The 19,604-nt window shown below is 33.7% G+C and overlaps 1 protein-coding gene and 1 pseudogene across 1 annotated transcript; one reads left to right on the forward strand and one right to left on the reverse strand.

The window, feature by feature from the left end:
* Positions 1 to 2,825: 2,825 nt before the first annotated feature.
* LOC123888079 lies at positions 2,826 to 5,381 on the forward strand (annotated as a pseudogene).
* Positions 5,382 to 7,487: 2,106 nt separating this feature from the next.
* On the reverse strand, positions 7,488 to 19,419 carry LOC123888074 (disease resistance protein At4g27190-like). Its single transcript, XM_045937036.1, has 7 exons — positions 19,115 to 19,419; positions 18,953 to 19,029; positions 11,145 to 13,958; positions 10,524 to 10,778; positions 9,712 to 10,410; positions 7,925 to 8,737; positions 7,488 to 7,817 (listed from the first exon to the last, which is right to left on the reverse strand). The coding sequence occupies exons 3-7, from the start codon at positions 13,908 to 13,910 to the stop codon at positions 7,806 to 7,808; spliced, it is 4,545 nt and encodes a 1,514-aa protein (XP_045792992.1). The 5' UTR covers positions 13,911 to 13,958; positions 18,953 to 19,029; positions 19,115 to 19,419; the 3' UTR covers positions 7,488 to 7,805.
* Between the last annotated feature and the right edge of the window lie 185 nt (positions 19,420 to 19,604).

Consider the following 19,604-nt stretch of genomic DNA (forward strand, 5'->3'; position numbering starts at 1 on the left):
CTTCAGTTGTAAATTTTTCTCGTTAACAGTTGTTTAGCAATAGCCACTGTTTTAAATTGCGGTCTGGTTTATGGCCACTACAATTGTGGACATTGCGGCCGTTGCAACACATATTATATATCATCGTTGCAGCATGAATTTATTTTTCTCATTAGCATCATATATTATAATGTAGTATTAAATATATCTTTTGTCCTATAAATTAAATTACTAAAATTTGTTTTTTATCCCTATAAAAAATGGGTATCTTTCGGTCCCTACAAAATTATATTTTGCACATAATTTTAAAGTTTTGTAAATATATTTTTTATTGTAAATAAAGTTTTGTGAAAATTCTAAAGTGTGGTAAACAAACTTTTTATAGTATTTTAAATATGCATGAAAAAAATATTCAAAAATTTAAAAGTTTAAGGATAATTAAACAATTTTTAAAATTTTGTAAAATGGCAAAACTAAGCATGCATGCATCAATTTTTTTGTAGGACTAAAATATGCCAACTTTAACCAATCGTTAGTTGGTTCAGTGATGATTGACGCTGAACTTGGTAGGGAGGAACACGGTTCGACACCCTGCAATCGGGTGGGGGTTGGAACCACTTGATCCTAGAACTGACCCCCGAACCAGATTAAACTGGTGGTGAAAAACCAAAAAAAAAATGCCAGTTTTTTTTAGAGACCATAACAAAATTTATAATTTTATAAGATTAAAAACATATTTAGCCATATATGTTATTAAAGATGTGAGCAACATGTTTTCCATGCCCAAGACAATGCTACGGCCTACCCAAACGAAGGACAACATAAAGATCACCAATTTCCTCACAAATCCATTCAATTTTTCATTTTTGGATTGAATTCCATCAAGAATCTTGATGAATTTAACTGAAAAAAATGAAAATAGAGATGAATTTGTCAGGGCGAGCACGTCAAAACGATGTATCCCTTCCTTAGACGCCCATAGGCGCACCCCGAGCCTACCGCGTGCCTGCTCGGCTCCCTCAACATACCTCCCCCTATATATGTTTGATATGCCATTTTCAAATTTGTAGAAAAAATGTCATTTTTTATATGTATTCATAAGTATGGGATTATGTTATCTTTGAAAGTGATTATCAAATACGAGTACTAATTAATTTGAACATCTCTAATTAATAAGTGTATCTAGAGGAGTTTTATTGGCTAATGTTCATAATTTATTTTTGCTTATCATTGGCACAACATAGTGACTATTTTTTGAACTAGTAGTCATCGGTTCTAATTTGAGCTTGGTCCTCCATATTAAAATGAGTTGAGTTTTTGTTAAAAAAATAATATAGTATTTGTATAAGGACCATTTATTTCACTCAACCCCTAGCCTGTCACGATCGAGGTGGTTCAAGAATTAAATCGGCTAATAAAGGTTTTGTCAACAATATAAGCATGACAGCTAACCAGTTCTTGTATTATTTAGTTAATTAATAGTTATTCTTACATTGATTATGTATGATGACAATACATTATGAATACTTCACCCGTCCCTATTTATAAAATTTTAATAAGTTTAACTTTTTTTACTAAAAATAAAGGATATTCATTCATTCAAACTGATAGAGTACATCGATATAATACAAATACAAATTTGCTAAAAACAAAAAGGATGAATCTGCAAACAAACTCACAACATCCATGTTAATAGCATAAAACGGCAAATTACATAAGCCTACATATATGACTATATTGAAGTGTCTGGAATGTCCATGCCCCCAGATCTGCAGCGTTGATGACACAAAAGTCGACATTGGATAGATTTGTACTTGATCGGATCTAATCCTTCAACCTGAAACAAATGAACACCGCACAAAGACGGGAAAACAAAATACACCGCACAGAGACGACACAAAAGAATACACCGCACAAGGACGGGATAACAAATAACACAAAACCAAACAAATATGTGAAAAATCACACTTATTTAATAACGAGAAAGAAAAAACAATTTGGAGGGGTGATTTTAGGTCAAGATTTGACCTGAAATCACCCCTCTTTGATAAACTAAGAAGAAGAAAAAAGGTGACGGCTAGGGTTAGAACTTAGGAGATGAGAGAAAAAGAGGGGATTGTTGGTTTCTTAATAAGTTTAACTTAATTGATAGACATTTTATAAAAAAAAACATATTATATTTTCTTCAAATGGTACATCAACAAATGTCCCGTCGATACATAATAGCTTTTGACTTTATAAAACAATATTTCTTTCGGGCTTTTGCTCTCTTTATGTACCCAAAAAAAAATTCCAGCCTTATTGTAGGACCTCAACAAAAATCATGATTATTAAGAAAAATAATTGAAATAATGAATTTGTTAAAAAGTTTTATAACTGTCTATCCCTACAAATTATTGATATAGCAAGAGAGAAAAACATAATATATGTTCTCCTATTACACTTCTAATTGGAGAAAAAAATATATATGTTCTCCTATTGATAATGCATGTTAAATGTTGAAAACTGTCTTATATATTAAGAGATAATTTTTTTATTTATTTTAAAAAAGGGTCTTATAATTAGAGAGACAAAAGAACTACTTCTTCCGATTCTTTTTATAAGAAACATTTCACCTTTCTAAATTCATTGAATAATTAATGTATTTGGTGTTACCCTCTTTAATTTCTATAGATTACGGTATATTATAAAAAAATTAATTAGCAACTTACAAAAAAAAGTCAACTTAATGACAAATTTATATTTTTCTCTTTCCAATTTTGATTTGATAGCTTAATTTAATGTATTATAGTAGTACATAAATAGAAAATGCCATTTCAAGAGATTGCATTGCTTTCATGAATAATATGGATTTCTCATTCACACTGTTTTTTCATCTTCTTCATTCCAATTTTCATCTTCTTCATCATCATCATCATCATCACTTAGAAAAGGTTCATCCCTCTCTGTAGAAAATCCAGAAGATAAACTAATCTCACATAATGGTATGTTCTCTGCTGGCTTTATTTCCATTGGTCAAAATGCATATTCCTTTGCAATATGGTTCACAGAACCAAATTCACTCAACCACAAAAACACAATCGTTTGGATGGCGAATCGGGACCAACCCGTTAACGGAAAACGATCAAAACTCACCCTTTTAAACACAGGAAACATTGTCTTGCTTGATGTTTCTTTAAACAATGTTTGGTCTTCAAAAACAGCATCATTGGAACCATTAGAGTTGCATCTCAAAAATGATGGAAATCTTGTGTTGCTTGAACTTCAAGGAACCAAAATTTTGTGGCAGAGTTTTGATTCTCCAACAGATACTCTTGTTCCTGGTCAACCCCTTACAAGATATACAAAGCTTGTAGCTTCAAGAAGTGACACTAATCATTCTTCTGGCTTCTACCAGTTCTTCTTTGACGATGAAAATATTCTCGGTCTTCATTACAACGGTCGCGATGTTTCTAGCTCTTACTGGCCAAAACCTTGGCTTCTAAGTTGGGATGTTGGCAGATCTAATTTCAATAGTAGCAGAATTGCAGTGTTGGGTTCTTTTGGTGAGTTCTATTCATCAGATAATTTCACTTTTACTACTTCTGATTATGGATCTGTTATGCAAAGAATAATGAAATTAGATTCTGATGGTGTTGTGAGAGTTTATAGCAGAATTAATGTCTCACAGAATTGGTATGTTTCATGGCAAGCCTTTTCTGGTACTTGCACAGTTCATGGAGTTTGTGGAGCTAATAGTACATGTAGCTATAGTCCTAAACTTGGAAGAAAGTGCTCTTGTATTCCAGGGTATAGAATGAAGAATCCTAATGATTGGTCTTATGGTTGTGAGCCTATGTTTGATTTCACTTGCAACAAAAGTGAGTCAACCTTCTTAGAGATGAAAAATGTTGAGTTTTATGGATATGACTTTCATTATATTGAAATTTGTAACTTTAGTACTTGTGTGGATTTATGCTTACAAGATTGTAATTGTAAAGCATTTCAATTCTCATATTGGGAGAAACATGGCTTCTATAGATGTTTTACAAAAACACAGTTGCAAAATGGAAGGTATTATCCCATTTTCAAAGGATCTACCTATTTGAGATTACCTAAAGGTAATACTTTTTCTTTGAAACAAACTTCCAATCCAAGCAACAACGATGTTTGCTCTGAAAAACTTCAACGAGTTTATGTCAACGGAGGCGAGAATCATTTTGTGAAGTTTTTTCTATGGTTTGCCACCGCGATTGGAGCTTTTCAAACGGTCTGCATTTTTGTCATTTGGTGTTCTCTATTTAGGTCGAACCAAAAGACTTATGCAGACCAACAGGGCTACCATCTAGCGGATATCGGGTTTAGAAAATTTAGTTACTTGGAGCTAAAGAAAGCAACAAAAGGGTTCAGTCAAGAGATCGGAAGAGGTGGAGGAGGTGTTGTATACAAAGGCCTATTATCTGATGAAAGACATGCTGCAATAAAGAGACTTTACAATGCTCAACAAGGAGGAGAAGGGGAGTTTCTCGCTGAAGTAGGCATCATTGGAAGGCTTAATCACATGAATCTGATTGAAATGTGGGGATATTGCGCTGAGGGAAAATATAGACTATTGGTTTATGAGTACATGGAAAATGGTTCTTTAGCAGAAAACCTCTCATCTAATAAACTTGATTGGAGTAAAAGATTCAAAATCGCTTTAGCAATAGCAAGAGTTTTAGCATATCTACATGAAGAATGTTTAGAGTGGATTTTACATTGTGATATAAAGCCGCAGAATATACTTCTTGATTCTAACTTTCAACCCAAGTTAGCGGATTTTGGATTGTCAAAGCTCAAAAACAGAAACAACCTCAACAATTCGAGCGTGTCTATGATTAGAGGAACAAGAGGATATATGGCACCTGAGTGGATTTTCAACTTGCCAATAACATCTAAGGTTGATGTTTATAGCTATGGAATTGTTGTGTTGGAAATGATAACAGGAAAAAGTCCAACTACATGTTTCAAAATTGTTAATGGAGAAGAGGAAAGTGATGGAAGATTGGTTACATGGGTGAGAGAAAAAAGAGGGAGTAGCATATCTTGGTTGGAGGAAATTGTTGATCCTAATATTGGATTAAATTATGATAAGAGTAAGATGGAGATTTTAGCTAAAGTTGCTTTGGATTGTGTTGTGGATGAAAGAGATTCAAGGCCTACTATGAGTAGAGTTGTTGAGATGCTTCAATACCATGGAAATGATTGATGCTTAGTAATATTGTACCTTTTCATTATTTTTTATTGTCATTTTAAATTTTTTATAGCTAGTGGTATGTGAATATGTATATTGTTTGTGTGTATTTGGATAATATGTGAAGAATGTATTTAATTTTCAAAGAAGATATATATGATAGAGGACCTATTTTGGCTTTCAATGTTTATGATTGGAAAGGTGTAAAATTTGAGCCTGTTTTAGTATAGAAACCTGCAAATAGAAAACAATATATCTGAACTATGGATTCATAGTTGTAAATTTATATAACCTTCAAAATATGGTCTTTCTCCGAAGACAGAATGATTAAAACCACATGAAACACACATAAATGGAAGATCCAGGATTTAAACCCACTTGGGGTTGGTCAATGATGACAAATCGTCACACTCTCTAATCCATGCCTATTTTAGCAACATTAGATACATTTTAGTAGGTTTTTAGCAATAAATATGAGAGAAATCTAACCGTTAGCTTGATTACTTGTTTTGCAAGAAAACAGGAAAAACTGCAGGAAATGAATGATTTTCACTACGCTGGGGGCGTAGCCCATCACGCGCCGCGTGATGGAGCTCACAGGGAGCCAGGATTTTTACTCTGATCACGCGCGGCGTGATACTTGACCACGCGCGGCGTGAGGCTTGGTTCAGGAACTGGGTTGCTCTCTGACTTGACTACGCGCGGCGTGATGCCTTACTACGCGCGGCGTGAAGCTTTGCTGAAGATGAAGATTGCTCTCTGACTTGATCACGCGCCGCGTGATTCTGTTACCACGCGCGGCGTAGTTGATGGATTTGCAACCACGCGCGGCGTGATAGATCTGGCGCGCGGCGTGGTTGCATTCTGTATATATATTTTCTGCATAATTCTGTTTTCGGGTTGGAAAATTCTGCATCTTTTCACTACATTCTGGTTTTGGAACTGGAAGATCGTGATTCAACACTCCAGCGGAGAGCTCCAAGCGCATCAGATCATGGATTCACAAGCCGTGGCAATGAAGCGAGGAAGCGTACGAAGAACGATGAGGAGCTAAACTCCCTCGGAGGTAGAATCTAGGATAGTTTAGGATGTAGTTCAGCTGAATGTAACCTGCAATTGTGTAAGATCATACTCTCTTTATAGTGTTCATTCAATTCAAGTCTGTTTCTAATGCTTTATAATCCTTCATTAGTGTTATAATGATTTTGAGTTAAGTCACGTGCGAGAGTATTGATTTAATGTCTGAACTGAATTGTATTGAGCACTCGAGTGTCTCCGGTCGAGAGATTGAGGCATAGAGTGTAGCGAACGATTGACGCGCGTTAATATCATTCGTTGTAGGTAGCTTCCGCCCGAGAGATCGGGGGAGTATCGACAACGAATAGAGTGGATTTTGACAAGAGATTGCGATTCACTAATTTGTCGATCTAGTTGTGAACACTTGAGTAGATCTTATGACATTGTAGGTTGCATGCGGTTAGCTATAGACTAGGCGATTCCGATGATTCTACCTCGCTTTTCCAATATATCAAAGCACATTTTCTAGCAATTCATTACTCAACATACCCCCAATTCATGTGTATTTTTTGTATAATGTCTATGAACACCGTTCGACTAGTTTGATCACACAATCCCTGTGGATCGATATTTTTATTACTACGTGATTTTCGTGCACTTGCGAAATTTATCATCAGTCAAGTAGTGTTGGCTTGGGCCCTTGAAGTATGCTCCTCTCAAGGTCTCAGGTTCGATTCCCACTGGTGCCAATTTCGGTGGGCTAAGTCCATACAGAGCAAAAAAAAACTCTGGCTTTAAATGGGGCCCCCGCAAGTGGGCGGTGGGATTGGTCCCCTTGGATTAGTCGGTCCTAAGGCCGGATACCAAGTTTTCAAAAAAAAAAACCCGGAACATCTCTACCTTGTGTATGGCAAGCGAGCGTAGGTCTATATCGAAGAACCCTCCCTCCCCCCTCAATCGAGTTTGCTTCACTGATCAAATCTCTACCGAAGCTTTTGTACAGGAACAATGGAAAAGTTTCTTATAGTGTTCCCGTGAGCATTACTCAGTTGGTAGGAACAATATATTATGCAAAGAGAGACATCAGGTTTCCCTACATACTCACCTTCAGGATGAAATGTTAGAAGTTTTGGTTCACACATGTAATGTTTAATATGCTAGGGCCATTATTTTAATTAACCAAATTAAAGTGATCTGGTCCACATAAGGTTTATGGCATAACAAGTTGATAACTTGAATGTTTATGATGATAATTCATTAAGCAGAATAACTTCAACAATACAGGAGAATAATTTATGATGATACCTTTTTTTTTTTTTTGAAACAATTACAAGATACTTTACTTCAACCCAATTACAGGAGAAGCAAGAGCCTACAGAACAGAATAATTTAAATAAAAGAACAAAATAATCCACACTGCAAAAGGCTAAAAGAAGCACACTCCAGGTGACAGAGGATCAACAACCATTTTCAAGAAAATAATTTAACTCATCCACCAATTGTTCAATACTCTAAACCTTGTCGGAGTAGATAGCATCATTTCGGGACTTTCAAATACCTCACGCCACAGCATGCCAAACCAGGACCAGACCGGTTTTTATGACAAGGACTAGTTCCAAAGGAGGTGAAACAAATAGAACAAGTCAGATAACATAGCTGGTAAAGTAAATGAATGGAAGGTATGTAAATATTGTTAACTAAGAAATCAATACATACCTTATCTTCAAACATCTTTTTTATGGTATCATTTAGGTTCCCCTTCCAATAACATTCTTCAACATTTTCTTCAATTTTGACATTTCGAAGACTTGGTGTGCTTGTGTTTCCCTCAGAGAATATCTCCATGACAGGACAGTTGCTCACAACTACATACTCCAACAATGGAAACTTCAAGAAACACTTACTTAAGCAAAAGTTGTTGAGGCTTGGCAAACCTTTGAGCATCAATCTTTTAAGACTAACAAATGCAATATCAACATTTTCCTTTCCCGTTATTATTTCTTGTAGTGAGTCACAGTTCTGTACCTTCAATACTGTGAGTTTTACCAAACTTTGCGCAGTCGAGGATGATATTAAATTTACCAGTTTATTGCATTTTGTTATCTCCAAATATGTCAGGTGACTAAAGTTGACGGAGGAAGGCAACAACAAATTTGTCAAACTAGGACAATCATGAATAAATAAGACTTCAAGATGCTCAAGAAGTGGGTGAATTCGAGATCCATCTTCACATATATGCTGAAGTTTAGGTAATCGAAAAAGCCACAACTTTTTGAGGCATGTGTGAATTTTCATACTCACTAGTCTTTCATCTTCAAATATCTTCTTGAAGGAACTGTCTAAAACAACTAGGTGTTCAAGAGAACGTGCATTTTGGAGAAACCAGTAAGGAAATGTAGCCTCATCATTCTTATAATCGGACAAAGCAAGAAATGTCAATTTGTTAAAGAGGGAATCTAAATTTTGTGATTTCAATATCACCATAGCATCCCTATCGTTTATTGTCATCCACTCCAAGTTTGGAATCACCTAAAATATATATAAAGAACAATTCAAAAGAAATCAAAATTTAATGTTCACTTAAAAATTAACATCATTGAAAGTTTTAAATTTTGATTTTTCAAACTGTTGGCGCAGCTTAGGCTTAGCACAAATCACTTTGGCCTGCACAGGCTTGGCAAGCAGGCAAGAAACACACGCGCGCGCTGCACTGTCACTAGGCCTGGCCTATGAGCACGATGCAGGATCTACTGTTCTTGCTGCTGCAACAATGGTGAATGAATGGAAAGAAAGAAAACTGTTGTAACTGAAGGATTGAAGAAGATGATTATTAGGGGAAAATAGTTGATTACACACACTAATATGAGCCAAGCTCTTTATACTAGATCACCACAAAGGTTGGTGATTCTCTTAGGCCCTAACCAACTAATAACCACCTAACAAACTCTAACAACCTAGGTAGAACAAACTCTAACTGACTCTAACAAACTCACTAACTAACTAACTTGCTTCATAAGCAATTAGTTACACTTTCACTTAGTTGCTTGCACACCAAGCCAACTTATCAACAATATGAATTAGCTTACTAGAATAATTTAGATTTAACACAAACTACCTAAAGTTTTGACTAGATAATGAAGTATTATACGATACACTCGTGTTGTGAAAAGTGGCTTAAGGGTAGTAACAAATGTAATTTTCATGTATATGGTTACCGCCATCCATCCATCCGTGGTCTTTGGTCCTTTAAGCATTTTTGTTTCAAAACTTTGATTTTTTTTTTTTGTTTTTGAAATCAAGATACAATTAATGATATTTTTCCTTTTGTACCCTTACGTACAAAAACCAAATCTATGCATTTAAATGAATTTTACTTTATTAAATAAATAAATTAAGGGTACAATTGCATAAACCTATCTAAATTAATTATTTCTTAACATGTGTGCCCATATCTAAAAGTGAGAAAGATTAGGGACAAAGGGGTAAATTTATATGATACATACCTCTTCCACAATGAAAAGTGGTTGGAATAAATCTGAGAGATTATCTTTCTTAACATCTTTGAGGAATAAATTCAACTGGGCACATTCTAAAACATTTAGTCTTCTCAAAGAGGGGCATCGTAGAATATGATTTCCTGCATAGAAGCCCTTGAGTGAATGTAAGCCATCAAGCAATATAGTATTTAGCTTATTAAACTCAAATGTGGGACTTGCACAAGTAGATCCTGTCTTCTCTGAAACAATTTCCTTTATTTCCAAACACCATTTTATATGAAGTTTTTCGAGATGTCGGCAGCCAGTGGCTACAGAAAATGGAAATACATACTCCATACTATCACATTTATTTAGATCAACATTTTGTAGATTATGAAAACTAAGAATTCCTTCAGGATCTCTGCTCCATATCTTTTTCAGCTTCGGCAATTGAGCTAAATTAATTACCTTCAACTGTGTTTCACTTTCTATGCTGCTATTTTCACTAGAACTCAATTCAAATATAAGTTCCACTAAAGCACAATCCTTAACCACTAACATCTCCAGATTATGACAAGTCTTCTGCATTGAGGAAGGAAAAACAACCACAATTTTCTCACAATTTTCGACTTCCAACGTCTTCACTGTGTCAAATTGGTAATGCCACACTGTCTTTAAATTTTCCATGTCCTTCACCACGATTGTCTCCAATTTGGGAAATGGAACCTATAATTCACAATTCCGTATGAAATCATTAATAACTTGTATCATGGTAAATATTGAGTAAAACACAAATTTAAAATTAATGTTTTAATGTCAAAATAGTAAGATTACCATACCTCATTCAATGCAATAGTAACATCGTTTCTCCTTTCTGTAGCTATTATCTCATTCATCGAATTACATTTACTAATTTCAACCCGTTTGAGGTTAACAAAAGTTTCAACCATGGTAGAAGAAAATAAGTACTTTAGCTCACCACAGTTCTCCACAATCAAGACTGACAAGTTGTACATAGAATGTTGATTGTCATTCCAAATTTTATCTAAATTGAGTGAGCTCAATTTAAGGGTTGTCAAATCAGGGAATGCAACCTATATAAAAACAAATTAACAAAAATCATAATTGAAAGATTAGAGTGACAATAATAGCGTTTTATTGAAAATTGACTAGTTTTCTCCAACGTAACTTAGCTTCTACCTTGTTCAAGCATGTTATCTTTCAAATTATATATTCTCTAACAATGTCCACTGTGGTTGCACGACTGAATTAAAAGCTTCTTATTATTTTTGTTTGGTTTTGCTGATCTCTAAATCAGTTTCCCATCAGTTAATTGAATAAATTAATTAAAATAATAAGTGTTTATTAACAATCCTTGTTAATTTATAGATTAGACTTGTAAAAAGTTTCAAACACAACCATTTAATATAACTAAGCTTAAAAGTAAAATAGTAACATACCTGAGCACTAAAAAATGGCCGTGGAGAAGTTATCGAAGATGTCATCAGCTCATAAGAGAAAAAGTTATCAAGTGTATCCAAGTGTTGTAAAGTTAAAGAACACAAAGAACGAAACTCTACTTTTTCATCAGGCAAGTCTCCGAGCACTATATTCTTCATAGAATTGCATTCACAAACTTCGATCTCAGAAAGATTGGAAAGACTTTTAACCATTGATAAGGAGAGAAGATATGTCAATTGGGCACAATTTTTTGCTTTGATAACGCTGAGCTTGCCAAAAGAATTAATATCAGGCAGGCCATGACATATCTGCTCCAAATTTTCAAGATTATTAATTGAAAGAGTTTCCAAGATGGGAAAGGAAACATAGACTTGGTTCCTCTCCATAGAGTAAACTATGTGCTTTATTTTTGTATTGTTTTGGATGTGGAGGTGCCTCAACAATGGAAAACCTTCCCCGTTCATTTCATACAACACATTCTGAATGCCATCTACTTCATCCATGTACAAATTCTCGACCCCTTTAATTAATGCTTTAATCCCCAGCTCCGAATGTATGCTGGTATCCAGTTTGAGCATCAGTGTTTTCAAGGTTGTGTCGTTAATGTCAGACCATTCCCATACATCTCCGATGGCTATTTTATATCTTTGCAGCTTTTCAAACATTGAATTTAAGTTTGGCAAAGGCCGAGCCTTGTGAATTTGAAATTCTAGAGCTGTCAAGTTGTACAATTGTTGAAGCTCAGCAAGGATATCATTTTCTTTTTGCTCGACTGAATTCTCATCTTCCCACTTGATGGAGATATTGCCCATATACAGCTCCTCTAAGTTAGACAAGCTTGAAATGATGTTGGATGGGATGACTTCTATTCCAGAATTGCTCAAATCAAGCATTCTTAGTTGAGTCATTTCCCTTATTTGGCTTGGCAATTTCATCATCGAAGATTTAAGAAGGCTAAGAATTTTTAAGTTTTTCAAATCTCCTATTATATCCATATTTCCCAAAATGCATTGGTCCAAACACAATGTCTGAAGGCCTGTTAGGGAACAAAAACAAGTGGGTAATGAAGACAAGTTCAAAAGTGTTAAATCTAACACTTTAAGGCTTCCTATCCCATCAAAAATAGTATCTGGGATTTCTAAAGAACGATTTTCACTGTACAAAACAAAAAGTTCAAGATTAGGACAATCTAACGTTTTTGGAAGCTCTTGTAAAAGACAATTATCTAAGATGATCTGTGAGCACATTTTCGGAAAATCCACGGTAAGATATTCCTTCAAACCAGTCTTTGGTTTCAACATATAAACATCTTTATTCCTACATGCTATGGAGATACCAACATCACGAACAAGGTCATGCATTTGGATACGCCGACTTCTCTTATTACCTTCAAGTATCATGCAAGATGCTTTCAATGATTCAATTATACTCTGAAGTCTGTTTCTTGCAGCATCCACGGTACTTATATTCTTGAATATGTCCAAACCCATTGTAACTTTCAATAAGTAATCTTCAGTATTATCAAAGTCTCCTAGTACAGCAGAAAGCAAGAAGAGTGCCTGGATTTCGTCACTTGCCAACCAGTTGTAACTCAACTCTAAAACAGAGTGAACTATGACATCCATTTCTGCATCAACAACACTTTGTAATCGGCTCAATGCATCTTTCCAAGCTGAAATATTCTTACTTTTCAATCCGGTTGCCATTGTCCTTATGAGAAGAGGCAAACCTTTACATTGTTTGGCAATTTGAGTTGCTACATCTTTGAAACTAATATCTTTAACCACACCCCCTGCCATAGATTGAAACAAGCTCCATGTTTCTACTTCACTTAGAACTTCAAGTCTGAAAGTGATCAAATCCTTTTGGACGGCCATTTGCTGCAACACATCTTGAGTTCTAGAGGTCATCAACAATTTGCAACCAATGTGTTCTTTGTTGGATGGAATTCCTACTTTTTCCAGATCAAGTGGCTGCCAAATATCATCTAGAATAACAAGGACGGATTTCTCAGCTTCAATTCTCTGCCTTAGGCGGATAGCTCTAGCATCAGTACTTTCTTCTGGAAATGTCAGACCCAACATATCTGCAATCACCACTTGAATTTTCTTAATATCTGGAGTTTTGGATACATGGGCGATAACCACTGCATCGAACAATTTTTGTTGTTTAGCTATATCAGCGACTTCGTTCACCAGAAAGGTCTTACCCACCCCACCGAAACCATAGACTCCAATGTTGCATGCTTTAGGATCCTTGAGAGCCTTCAAGATGCCCTCCTTAAATAACTCCCTTGTCTCAAACTTTTCACCAACACATGTGGCAGAAGAAGAGGCAATTTCATATAGAGCAGGAAGGTAACCAACTTCATTGAAATCACTTCTTCTTCCCTTAACTTCAACAACATCATTTGCTATCTTTGTAGCCTTTTTGCCAAGCTTATGTCGTAAAATCAAATTAGGGAAAGACCAGCCCGAACACCCAACCTCTCGACGACGAGGATCTTCCAGGAGCTGATTTGCCCTTTCAATGACCTCGTTCACCTCCACCAACCAATTTTGAACAACAACTTCAATTATTTTTCCATTTCTTCTTTCAGCTTCCACCCTATGCTTTATTTCTTCTCCTAAAGCTTGAAGATCGCAAACAGAACCACTTAGCTTGGTGAAATTACGTTCGTAGCGTATCAAATAACTCACTTCTCTTCGAATAGGAGCAAAAGCATTCGGTGCTATGCTTCCAACAAAGGAAATGATGGTATCCATTGGGCAGAAATTGTTATCAGTGTCCGTTCCTTATGACTTGTGTTGAGACTGAAAGCAAGCAATTGAGAAAATATGAGGTTAACATTTTATTTTACAGTAAGACCAAGATAAGGACAATTCACACCGAAAGTGAATTTTTTCTTCCTTTCTACCTAAGACCAAGATAAAGATGAGATAATCTTCTTCATAAGTACATATGCTTATGGTGTCTTTGATTTGGTATCATGGAATGAAAGAGAGAGAAAAGAAAATTACAAAATCAATGAAATTGGACTAACTTTAGTTTAAGTTCATTAATTAGTATTTTAATTTGTAGCTTCAACGAGAAATCATGAATGAACGAGAAATCACGATTACTAAACATGACTGCTGAATAAAATTGAAAATTTTAAATGATAGGAGTACATCAGTTGACCGAAAAGTAGATCAAAAACTTGTTAAATTGTGACAAAATATTTGAAGAATTGTTAAATTTTTTTATAAAGATCAAAAATGAAATTATGAGATATTTATAGGGTCAAAAGACATGTTTAATCCATTTTTTTAATTACAAAATAACCTTCACATTTTAATGTTATTTTCTTATTATTTTTAGATTCTAATATTTTTAAAATATATATCAAATAGATGCAATATTTTTAAAAGTGATTATTTTTCAAGATAGTGAAAATTGGGCCGGCCGATTCAACCGGTTCAACCACAACCGCTCCTAAAATTCAGTTCAAGCAGGCCATAAAACCATTTTGCATAGGAACCGGAATTGAATCTGAAAAATCAGAGCTTAACCGATAAAAACTAGAAAACCCGGCGGTCCATGCAGTGTTCGTGATTTACAATTAAACGGAGAAAAAATGTACAGTCTAATAATTTAGTGAAAACACAAACTTAATAAATTGCATTAGAACCAAGAATGAATTGGTCCAAGTGGTAAGAGTCTTGGTCCCCTTAAGCACGTGGTTAGGGATTCGATTTCTAACTAATGCGTATGGAAAATATTCTGTTGGGAGGGGAGAAACCACCTTGTGTGCCCCACAGGTTCTCCGACGGAGACTAGTCATCGCTAACGGCGGTGAAAACATCGTACCAATATCTTGGTAACCCAAAAAAAAGGCTTAATGCAATTTTGATCCCCCTATTTTCAATTTTTTGAAGTTTTTATCCCCTTATTTTAAAACCAACATTTTGGTTCCCCTATTTCAATTTTTCTTGAGTTTTGGTCCCCCGCTCAATTTTAGAGTAAATTTTAATGATGTGTCAATTTTATTAATGGTGTGACACTACTCACTTGGCCAAAATATGATCCACGTCCTTAAACTTTTCTTCTATTTCAATAATATTTATTTTAATTTAATATACTATTATTTTAATAAGTAAAATATTTTTTTAAAAAATATTATTGAAATAGAAGAAAAGTTTAATGACATGGATAATGTTTTAGCCAAGTGTGTAGTGCACGTCATTAATATCTTTGACACATCATCAAAATTGACTCTAAAATTGGGTGGAGGACCAAAACTCAAGAAAAAATGAAATACAGAGACCAAAATATATGGGTTTAAAAATAAAGGAATAAAAACTTCAAAAAATTAAAAATAAGATATCAAAATTGCATTTAAGGCAAAAGAAAAATAAAGTGCATTAGAAAGTGGCAAAAATGCATAGTCTCTTATGGGACTTGAAACTTCCTCTACAGAGTAGTATACTATTATTGAGAGTCCTCATACTACTTAAATGAATAACATATGATATTTTTTAGGCTTAATTAGTTTATTGTTGCTTAAAGATATTTTAGGTTTCACAATGGTCTCTTAAAGAAAAAAAAAAGGTCCGGATTGATCCCTTAAAGACACATTTGTTTCTCACATTGGTCCTTTCCGTCAATTGTTTACAAAAAACATTAGTTTTAGTTGACTAAATTGTGGATGTCATTAAGTGTAAGTGGTCAACCAAAAACCTTATTAATTTTTAAAATTTTAACCATTGAAATTTTTTGTTATATTTGGAGTTAAAAATTAACGGAAGTGACCAATATGGCAAACATATATGTCTTTAAGGGACCAATCCGGACTTTTTTTTTTTCTTTAAGAGACCAATCCAGACATTTTTTTTCTTTAAGGGACCATTGTGAAACCTAAAATGTTTTTAAGGGACCAATAGACTAATTAAGCCTATTTTTTAATCTATATGATATAAACTTTCAATCTAGCGGTAAATTTTATAAAATTCGTATTCGGTAGATCACTTGTCCATAGGAATTGAAAACTGAATTTTTTAAAAATCAATTTTGAAAACTGAATTTTTTACTCAAAAACCGGGTGTTAAAAAAAAGTTATTAAACCAAAAACTGGTTATAAAAGTGGTTATGGACATAACCGGTTTTATAACCGGTTTTGTGAAAACCAAACCGGTTATGGTATTTGGTTTTAATATCTGGTTATGATATTTGGTTATGAATTGGTTATGGATGATTATTTTGGTTTATCCATGATACTCGTCCCTACTTGTCCATGGTGGACAGTAGCGGAGCCAGGGGTGGTCAGGCAGGGCCATGACCCACCACAAAATCACTGGAAATTACAAAATTACCCATGGTATTTTAATAAAATTACATAAATGTACTATATATTATTAAGGCTCGCAGTGTGTTAAACATGTGTGCGTTACTTAACGGTTAGTATGTGACTTTGACACAGGAAGGATACTGCCTTTAAAAACATTTGCTTTTCTTGAGTATCAATAGATTAAATGATTAAAAATTTAAATGTATCAATACTTATACACTTGATGTTTAAAGTATTTAATTAAATTCTTGATAATTAATTTTATGCTTATTATAATTTAAATTTTTATATTTAATTTATATAATATTTTAGTGGTTTCCTTTCAAAAAAATAAAAATGGCCCATCCGATTTTTTTTTTCTGGCTCCGCCACTAATAGTGGACCACTTGTGAAGGTGATCTACCGTAGTATTATCCCTACTAAACAATAAACTTTTTTTTAAGACATAAACCATGAACTTATTGTCTTCTAAAAACCATAACTCATTAAGATTAAATTTGTGTTTCTTTGAAGACATTTACCTGACACAATGCATTTCTTCGTAATTATGTATATGTAAAATACTAATTGCATATATTTTTTTTAAAAACTTTTTATGTTATATAATATTTAATCATGTATGCAAATGTTGTTAATTTGATGGCAGGCTGCTACTGAATTTTCTTGTAGAATTTTTGGTTTGCCAATTGCCATCATCATACGGAAGGGCATGAATACCAAGTTTTTGGTATAAATCAGTAATAGATTTACGATGAGAGTGTTGACAATTGTTTAATATTTTTCCATGCATAATTCTTCTAGGCTGTTCTTTACGCTAGCATTAATACTGGCTGTTTGATTTGCTAAAAAATAATGACCGGACATGACAACTTCTGTCGTACTGTGTTTATTGATTTTAAAATTGTTCTTGGTACTGGACAAACTGGGGTTCAAGGGACAGATCAAAAACTGAAATTATTGTCCCCCACAGAACCACATGACAACTTTTTGTCCTCATCACAAGTTTTCTAAAATACTAAAATAACTTTTTGTCCACCAAACATCGTATAATACAAATTTTGTTCAATACCTTAAATGTTTATTCTGTGCTGTTCTTTCTTGTACTGTCATGTACTGTTCTGTCAAGTATTTATATTTTGCAGATCAAACGGACTCAGGGGGTGTGTTACTTAGGGGGAGTGTACCGTGAATAAGTGATTCAAGTCTTCCACGGTATATAAATTATGAATATTATTACAACGAATACGAATTTTATAAAATTTATTGTTGGAATGAAAGTTTATACCATATATAGATAATCCATTACTTTAAAATTTATGAGTGATCTATATGATATAAACTGTCAATCCAACGGTGAATTTTGTAAAATTCATATTAGTTATTATTCATGATTTGTGCATCGTAAAAGACTTGGTGAAGTCTTTCAATGTTAAACAAAGTCAGTACTTAATAGTAGTTTTTATGTTAAGGAAAATAGTAGTTGTTAGAGGTGGGTATGCAGGCTGGTCCACACGAACTGCAGGTTAAACGAATCGACCCGCAAACCTTATACCCAGCTCTAGTAGTTGTATTCGAATGTTTTTTTTTGGTCTATTTGAATGCTTTTATTAATGTATATTTTGGATCTATTGTAGTGTTATGGAAATTAACTTTTTTTCAATAAACCTTTTAATATGAAAGTAAGAATTCAAAATTATTGACACAAGGATTTCTTGTATCTTAAAGTCTAATGTACTAAAATTTTAATTTTATATTGACTTTATGAAATTTTATCTTTTTAATAGTGCGAACTTTGGAATATTAGTTCATTTTTTAATTAAAAAGTTCAACCCAGTTGAACTACATTTCGATCAATTGAACCTTGAACCAATAAGCAAACAGATTTGATGATCGGTCGGTTTTGTTACCTTTTGTAAAAGAAAAATCTAAAAAAAAACTATAACAATTCTCATAACCTCTTTACAAACACGAATGGAACAACTAGCGATTTTAATGGTGTTTTCAAATGGAATGAATCGCTTTGATCTGATCTGTGACAACCAAAAGTCGTAATAATATATATAAGGGAAATGCTGTTTGACAAGGACTAAATTCAAACAAAATGTTTATTTAAGGACTGACACGACCACTAACAGAGGTCCAATAAAAGTCAGAGTATATTGTTTTTTATATGTAGGGGTGTTTGGGATGCAGTTTGGATGTTCTGAGGTTAAAACTCATCATGTGATCAGAAAATAAAATTATTTGCGGTTCGATTCAAAATTAGATGACTCCTTAAGAAAATTTGATTTGATCTGGTCCAATTTAGTGTGGTTTAATTTGAATCAAGTTTTGGATATTCAAATTATGAATTACATTTTTTTTAATTAAATATTAATATTATTAAAATACGGTAAAATAATAAGTTTGATGTAAAATATAAGATATAATTAATACATTAAAAAATTAATATTACAAATGATAAGAAGAACAAATGAGTACCTCTAGTCACTAGTTGCACAAAATCCAGAAAATTTTGAATTTGTTTTCTTCTACTTTTTCCCTTCTGTTTATATGAGCTGAAAAACAAGAAATTATAATTAGGAATTGAAGAGAATGTCAAGAATCAAACTATCAGAGAAACTCTACCAACAAATTTTATACCTTTTTCTGTTTTTTCTGGTTGGATGAGCTGAAGAGTTGATGGAATTTAAAGCTAAAGTAACAATTGACGACTCAAACTAAAAGAGAAATAATTTGCAACGTTTTTTTTTTCTAATTTTTTTTTTTTGGTTTTAGGGTTATACAAGCCTAAAAACATATATATATATAAACTCTAAACGTTCTCTTGTTTTCTTTTGTTTCAACAATGTCAGAAGGGAAAAAAAACAATCGAGAAAGTTGAAAATATTGTTTGATCACATGATGAATGAGACATATATTTATAGACAAATAATTTAGAGAATCATATTTTTGACAAAATTTTACATCAATTTGAATTTGAATAACAAAGAAGCAAAATATACGATGCCTTGCTTGGATACATTGCCTTGCTTGGATACGTGGTAAGGTAAACTTTTAAAAAAAAAAAAGAAAAAAAAGAAGCAAAAGATGCATGTATAGCCAAGCATTCAATTGGAGGTAAAGAACCCAC

Source organism: Trifolium pratense, linkage group LG6 (assembly GCF_020283565.1).
Source record: "Trifolium pratense cultivar HEN17-A07 linkage group LG6, ARS_RC_1.1, whole genome shotgun sequence".
NCBI classification, from domain to species: domain Eukaryota; kingdom Viridiplantae; phylum Streptophyta; class Magnoliopsida; order Fabales; family Fabaceae; genus Trifolium; species Trifolium pratense.

Excerpts from the sequence above, each read along its gene's own strand:
- LOC123888074 (XM_045937036.1), bottom strand. The coding sequence starts at position 13,910 with ATGGATACCATCATTTCCTTTGTTGGAAGCATAGCACCGAATGCTTTT. Across the intron at positions 10,411-10,523 it reads TTACTATTGCATTGAATGAG|GTTCCATTTCCCAAATTGGA; the intron begins GTATGGTAATCT and ends TGTGAATTATAG. Across the intron at positions 8,738-9,711 it reads CACTTTTCATTGTGGAAGAG|GTGATTCCAAACTTGGAGTG; the intron begins GTATGTATCATA and ends TATATATTTTAG.